This window comes from Carlito syrichta, unplaced genomic scaffold (assembly GCF_000164805.1).
Source record: "Carlito syrichta isolate Samal-C Ts95f unplaced genomic scaffold, Tarsius_syrichta-2.0.1 Scaffold113493, whole genome shotgun sequence".
Classification (NCBI taxonomy): Eukaryota; Metazoa; Chordata; class Mammalia; order Primates; family Tarsiidae; genus Carlito; species Carlito syrichta.
In genome coordinates, this window is record NW_007057589.1 from 468 (window position 1) to 7771 (window position 7304).

A 7304-nucleotide genomic window follows, 5' to 3' on the forward strand; every position below is an offset into this window, starting at 1 on the left:
AAGTATTCCCATTGGCTGTTCATGATGGCAGAGGCACTCAGACCCTCCTTACCTCTGTGCCCTTTCTGATAGTCCTGTCTATCTATCTGGAGGACTTCCACCTAGCGGTATGGGTGATGGAGCCCTGAGAGGGAACTTTTCTCTCTGCTGGGCTCTGAAGAGCTGGGGGAGGCAGGGAAGGCTCCGAGCCATGGGTCATGACAGCAGTGTGGGTCTCTCCCGCTTCCCCAGGTATTTCCAGTGCCCACCCAAGTTTGGTCTCTTCGCCCCCATCCACAAGGTGATCCGCATTGGCTTCCCGTCCACCAGCCCAGCCAAGGCCAAGAAGACCAAGCGTATGGCCATGGGTGTCTCAGCACTGACCCACAGTCCCAGCAGTTCCTCCATCAGCTCTGTCAGCTCTGTGGCCTCCTCCGTGGGGGGCCGGCCTAGCCGCAGTGGCCTGGTGAGGGTGGGACTGGGGAGGGGTCCTCTGGTGTGCCTATGAGGGGTGGGGGTAGTGGGATCCAGGTGTCCCAGCCTGTCCTGGACTAGTTCTGGCTCCAGGCATTCCTTAGTTCGGGACTTTTTTGAGCCAAGATGAAGGTGTGTATCTTTTAATAAGGAAGACTGATCCATTTACATTTGTTGTTATTTGCGTCTTACTGATTTGTGGGTAGCTGAAGCCCTTTCTTGGGAGTTAAGGAGGGTCATGCAGATGTAGGGCAGAGAGTCCAGAAAGGCAGGGACAGGGACCCTGGGCGAGGGGAGAAGAGGAGGCTGCTAGGTGGGTATGGGCAGAGGGGCTTCCGTTCAAGCCCTGTCTGCGGTAGGAGGTGCCTCCTGGCTGGAAGAAGATGGCCGGGGTCGGGGAGCCCATCGTGAGCCCCAGGGGCTCTGGCAGTCAGGAGCTGACTCTACTGGGGGCGGGGGAGGGTTCCTGGATCTCAGGGCACGAGCAGGGGAAGAGCAGGACCCTGGGCCTCCAGACCCTGAGCCCCGCCTCTACCTGCGCCTCCCTGCAGCTCACAGAGACCTCCTCCCGCTACGCCCGCAAGATCTCGGGCACCACGGCCCTGCAGGAGGCGCTGAAGGAGAAGCAGCAGCACATCGAGCAGCTGCTGGCCGAACGGGACCTGGAGCGGGCCGAGGTGGCCAAGGCCACAAGCCACATCTGTGAGGTGGAGAAGGAGATCGCCCTGCTCAAGGCGCAGCACGAGCAGGTGGGTGGCGGGGGGGGCCGGGGCGCACCTTCTGCAGCCTGAAGTCACACCTGGGGGGCGCAGAGAGACGTGGAGACGAACGTGGGCGGCACCCACCCCCTCCTTTCCGGCGGTTCTCTCATGGCCCGGGGAATTTCTTTCTAGTCCTTTCTGTGCGTATGGGTAAGTACACCTACTCTCAGAACCTGGCTATAGGCCGGGCTCGGTGGCTCAGCCTGTCATCCCAGCACTTTGGGAAGCCAAGCACGCGGGTTCGAGACCAGCCCGGGCAGCTTGGCGAGACCTTGTCTCTACAATAAATCAAAAATTAGCCGGGCGTGGTAATGCACGCCTGTAGTTCCGGCCACTTAAAGGGCTGAGGTGAAAGGATCGCCGGAGCCCAGCAGGTCGATACCGGGGTGGCCATGAGTGTATGTGCCACCGTACTCCAGCCTGGGTGATGGAATGAGACTCCAACTCAAAAAAAAAAAAGAACCTGGTTATAAACTTGCATATCCTGTTTTTTCCCCCTCTTACTATAGTGCAAGTGTTTTCTAGGTCCTGGAAAATTCTTCCCTGTCTCAGTGGCCACGCTGCTCTCTGGCACAGGCCATGTCTTTGCTGACGTGCCGGTCCCCTGCTGTTGTTTAGACTATTTCCAAAGTTTCACTTTTTCTTTCTTTCCCTCCCTCCTTGCCTTCTTTCATCGGAGACTCACTCTGTCACCCAAGCTGGAGTGCAGTGGCACACTCACGGCTCCCGCAGCCTCGACCTCCTAGGCTCAGGCGATCCTCCCTTCTCAGCCTCTCAAGTAGCTGGGAATACAGGCATGCACCACCACACCCGGCTAATTGCTTCCTTTTTTGTGGAGATGAGGTTTTGCTCTGTTGCCCAGGCTGGTCTTGAACTCCTGGGCTCAAGCAGTCTTCCCGACTTGGCCTTCCGAAGTGCTAGGAGTACAGCACCCGGCCCCAGTTTTTCACTGTTTTACATAATACTGAGTAAGCTTTTTTTGGACAGGACTGTCTATGTTTCAGATCCTGCTTTCAAGCACATTTGGGGGTGGGATTTCAGGAAGGCCTCCCCTCAACCCCAGCCTGGGGGCTGCTGCTGTTCCCTGTCTGCTCGTTTCTCAGACGTGAGACTCCCACCGGGGCCTCCGTCCCCACTTGGAGCCTGGCTCGCCCCTCCTTAGATGACAGGATTAAGCAGGCCAAGTTCACATGTCTGCTACGACAGGGGCCTTTGCAAGACAACAGATCTTGGACCCTTGTGGGTGGAGGGGGGTGGCAGGTACCAGGGGCAGGTGGGCCTGAGGATCTTGCCGCACGAGGCCTGCCTCTGCCTCCCTTGTTCCCTGAGATGTCCCCTGTCCTCACGTTTGGGCCACTGTCCGTGACCAGCGGGGCTGGCAGGCCAGTAGGGGGCCGGGGTTCCAGGCCCAGCTCCTTGCCCCTGCCCTGGCTTTCTCCCACCCCACCCCTCACCTGGACCCCCATGGCCCAGGAGGGACCCCCCATCGCAGGAGACTGACCGTGTCCTGGCCCTTGCCCGGGCCCAGTATGTCGCAGAAGCCGAGGAGAAGCTGCAGCGGGCCCGGCTGCTGGTGGAGAGTGTGCGAAAAGAGAAGGTGGACCTGTCCAACCAGCTGGAGGAGGAGAGGAGGTAGGATGCCCGCCCGTCCTGGGGGAACGTCCTCCTGAGCCTCGTGAAGGAGGACAAGGAGGAGCACAGGCTCGAGCGTAGCGGACCCAGGTTCCAGGCCCCCCCTGCCACTTCCTGGCTGTGTCATCCTGCCCTGATGACGTGAGCTCTGCGGGCCGCAGTCTTCTCACCTGCAAGATGGGATGCCGGTCCCCATCTGCTGCGGGCATTGGGAGAACTCACAGGTTACTGGAGTCAAGTACACAGCACAGTGCTGGGCACCCAGGGGCACCATGTCCGTTCACTGCGTGGCGTCCACTGTCCCTGCTTCATCCAGCGGTGTATCATGAGGATGCCCGAGGAGAGTAGTCGTCACACCAGGTGTCCCTGGGAAAGCTGTGTACTGGGAAGAGGCCGAACGCCCCCACCCCTCCACTGTGAGCCAGCTCATGTACACAGAGCACCTCCCCAGCCGGGTCCCGTGAGCAGAGCTCACAGTTCCTGTTCTGGTCCTCCATTCCCATTTCACATGTCGGAAAACTGAGGCTCATGGAAGCAGCAGCAAAACGGCTCTCGAAACACCTTGTGTTCTGACGTCAGCCTGGCGCTAAGTACTTTATGGCCATCCATCTTACGGTGAGCCCGGAGCCACGTGCTGCCCATGCCACAGACAATAAAACAGGCCCAGCTCAGGGAAGGAGCATGGTTCTTTGTGCCCTGCCACAGTGGCATGTGGGGACGGCAGTTCCATCTGTGTGTTTCGGAGACTGCTCCAGGGATGTGGGGAGAAGTGTCCACCCGCCCGGATGAGCCTCGGGCCAGGGACCAGAGCAGGAGGGCTTTAATGGGACCTGAGAAACCCCCCGGAAGACGCAGGTCCATCCCCCTCCCAGCCCTCCAGCCAAAGACCCCAGGGGGGATCTCTGGCCTGACTGGGTCCTGGCTCACCTGGCGGGATATGGGGCTGGCAGTGGATGGAGGCTTGCCTCTCTACCTCCTACCCCAAGCAGTAGCTGGCCCGTCCTCAGCACCCTCCCTTGGGTCTGCTTCCCGGGCTTTCCGCCGAGGCATGTGCTCCACGGGCTGTTGTTACTATCTGACTCAGAGATGAGGGTGTATTTATATCTGCCTGAGACAGACATAGGGGCCCACACATCTGGTTCCTATGGCAACCTGTCTGATGCCGACCCACAAACACAGGACTTTAAGGCATGGTGAGGGTCCCAGCATTGCCCTATCCTTGCTGTGTGACCTTGAGCAGGTCAGTTGCCCTCTCTGGGCTTCAGTTTTCTCATGACTGTGCTGGGAGCTGTCAGGAAACCCCCGTAAGAGCAGCTTTGAGCTCTTCGGTGTGGCTTTAAGGTGAGGTGGGCCTGTGCCTCTCCCCGTACTGTCTTGGCACACGTGTGGGTGAGTATGTCTCCCTGACAGTGGTCCGCGGTGCCTGCCTCGACCCACAATTTTGAGGCCTGTGGAGGAGAGGAGGGTTGGCCTCCCCCTCCCCTCCCCCTGCTTCCCTCCTCCCTTCCCGCAGAGCACTCCTTGTGGCCCTGTCTCTGCCCTGCAGTGAGGAAGACAGACCTTGTCACTAACACACTGTGCCTCCGCTTGCTACCCACCCTGTCCCTTATGCCCACCACCCCGAGGCGGAAGGGTGATGCATTCCATGTTCCCATTTTAGTCACTGGCAGAGGACTGGGGGTTTCCACCCCCCTCAGCCACAGGACTCAGGACGGGTCCCTGTTCCGCTGGGACAGTCCCCTCTGCATGGTCTAGGCTCACACTCGGCCATGCTGACGGCTTTGCCTCTCTGCTGTTGTTGACTGGGGGAAGCCCCTGGCATTGGGCAAAGAGGGTCAGCCCCTTCTTTCTACCCCCCGCAGGAAGGTGGAGGACCTGCAGTTCCGAGTGGAGGAGGAGTCTATCACTAAGGGAGACCTGGAGGTAACTGGTCCAAGGCCCCTCCCTCTCCGGCTCGCGGGCATCCCGGGCCCACCCCTTGCCGTGGCAAATGGCCATGAGGTCCCGGCAGCAACTCTGGGGCCCCCCCAGGTGGGGGCTGGGGGGATTGCAAGGGAGAAATGGGGGAGGGTCAAAGACCACACTCTGGGAAAGTGGGGGCGGGGAGGCCACGAGGGACGCTAGTGTTAGAGGTGCGAGGCTCAGAGGGCCGTGCTCCCCTGTCGGCAGCTGGATGGGCGGGTAGGATTGGCTGGGCCCGAGGACACAGTGGCTGGGCTTCCCTGTCCCTTCTTGTGGGGCGGTGTGCCTTGGCCCTTAGTTCTTCTCAGATTTCAAGTGAAACTTTGGCTAGAAGTAGCTTGTTGAGTTAGAATATATAGATGGGAAAAGAGGCTCAGAACCGCATAGGCACTCACCCAAGTCAAGTCAGGGGCCTCTGGGACCAGGACTAGGACTCCTGGCCCCGACCCAGCCTGTGCTCTGGTGAGTGCTGTGCGTCCCTCCTCAGTTATGATGTTTGGACCGGCTGGCCCGGACGGAGGCTGGATCTTTCACTCTCCAACCTGACTCACCCTTTCTGAGCTGAGCTATTGAGAATGCTCAGATCAGTTAGTAAAAGCACCTGAGGACGCCCAAGCCCTCCTCACCTAACCAAGTAGAGGCCACAGGGCTCACAAGCTACCGTGGGGGGACCGGGCTCCTCCCCACTGTGGCCCTCACCGCTCCCTGGGGGGTTATGAAGGACGAGGACTCTAGGAGCTATCAGAGGGGGTAGGGGACAGTGAGTCCAGTTCCTCTCCACACTCTGGTGCTGGCCCTCCGTGGCCTCAGGCCGCCTCTTCCCTTTCCCAGGCCGAGGTTTCCTCTGTAGAATGAGGAGGTTGAACTAGAGCAGTGGTTCTCAAACTGCAGGGCTTGTTCAAACACGACAACCGGCCCCGCCCTCGGTAGGGCTGGATGGGACCTGAGTATCTGCATTGCTGACAAGGTCCCAGGTGATGCCAGCCTAGGGACCACACTTGAGAAATCTCCCCACCTCCATCACTTCTGAGCTCAAATCAGAAATTAGTTCCTGATATTAGGAAAGAGCCACGTCAAGACACCTAGACGGCCAGGCTCGGTGGCTCAGCCTGTCATCCCAGCACTTTGGGAGGCCGAGGCGAGCGGATTGCCCGAGCCCTTGGGTTCAAGACCAGTCCCGGCAACTTGGCAAGACCTTGTCTCTACAATAAGTAAAAAAATTAGCCTGGCGTGGTAGCGTGCACCTGTGGTTCCAGCTACTTGGAAGGATCACCGGAGCCCAGCAGGTTGACACTGGGGTGGCTTTGAGCATGCCACTGCATCCCAGCCTGGGCGCCGGAGTGAGACTCCAATTCAAAAGAAAAAAAAAAAACGACCACTAGACTCCCAGTTCCCCACCAGCAAAGGTATGTGTATGGAAGTCCCGGCTCTGCAGGGACCCAGCTTGGGATGGGCAGATGAGGGATCAGCCCAGGGTGACTGCCAACTGCTTCTGTTGGAGCTGTTTCCACTGCTTGAACGTGAAGGATGGTGCCGGGGGAGAACCTGCCTCAAAGTCCTATCCCAGTTCAGGGTGTTCTAATCCCTCTCAGCCCGGGAGCCAGCCATGCAGTTACTCCTGGCTGTCTTTTCTGAGGGCGGCTGCCCTCCTGCGGGCCTTGGGTGGGCTTCTGGGAAAAGTGCTTGTGGTTGCCGGGAACAGAGACCCCTGCACCAGCCCCAGTCAGCAGGGGCGCCCGCTGGAGGGCTACGGGAATTGTCACAGCCCCCCAGGGCGGGCAGTTCGGGGACCTAGAGCCAGCAACTGCATCAGGAGCCATGTCCGAGTGTCCCTGGCTCAGGGCCTCTGCTCTGCGCCCGTCTGTCTGCCTGCCTCTCGCTGGGTCCCTGGTCTTTGGGCACAGCCACGCCCTCCTTCCGCCCCGCCCACCACCGACTGTCTGTCCTCGAGAGATTCTGATTGGCCCCAGGCTGGCCAATCAGCCGGCTGGCTCTGGATTGGTAGCCACAGCGTAACCAATCAGCCCTGGCCGGGCGAGGCAGGAGGCGGGACAGACAGTGACAGACGCCTAACTCGGTGAGAAGGGCGTCAGAATCCCGACCTGACTGTCCATTGCACGAGCCGAATCGTGACCATATTCGTGGCGACCAGAAGGCCAAATGACCCGAAGTCCCACTCATCTCCACCCACCGTAAAAGTCAAAAATAAGAACCAGAACCCGTCCTTGACCTCCTGGTCTCCACCGGTTGTGTCGCCCCATCTCTCTGTCTGTCCTTAGGGCAATACTCCCCAGGAGTTGCTCAGGCTTGCCACTCCTGCGCCCCCTCCCCAGCAACACGAGGCGCCCCCAATTCCAACTTCCTGGCCTCCTCTGCCGGCGCCCCCAGCCTCCCGACCTCTGGATGCTGGCCTGTCCAAGAGCTCAGTACCAGGGCCGCCTGCCCTGGTCCACGCTTGACCTGAGAGCTCCCCGTCTGTGGCCTCCGGTGCCCTTA

The 7304-nt window shown here is 59.8% G+C and overlaps 1 protein-coding gene across 1 annotated transcript in view; it reads left to right on the plus strand.

Moving 5' to 3' along the window:
- Positions 1 to 231: 231 nt before the first annotated feature.
- Positions 232 to 7304, plus strand: part of CLIP2 (CAP-Gly domain containing linker protein 2) — a gene marked incomplete at both ends in the record, with an annotated part of 26739 nt that continues 19666 nt past the window's right edge. The window contains 4 exon segments of the mRNA XM_021718942.1: positions 232 to 445; positions 1005 to 1202; positions 2743 to 2846; positions 4709 to 4769. Of these exon segments, the coding sequence (XP_021574617.1) occupies positions 232 to 445; positions 1005 to 1202; positions 2743 to 2846; positions 4709 to 4769 (577 nt within the window).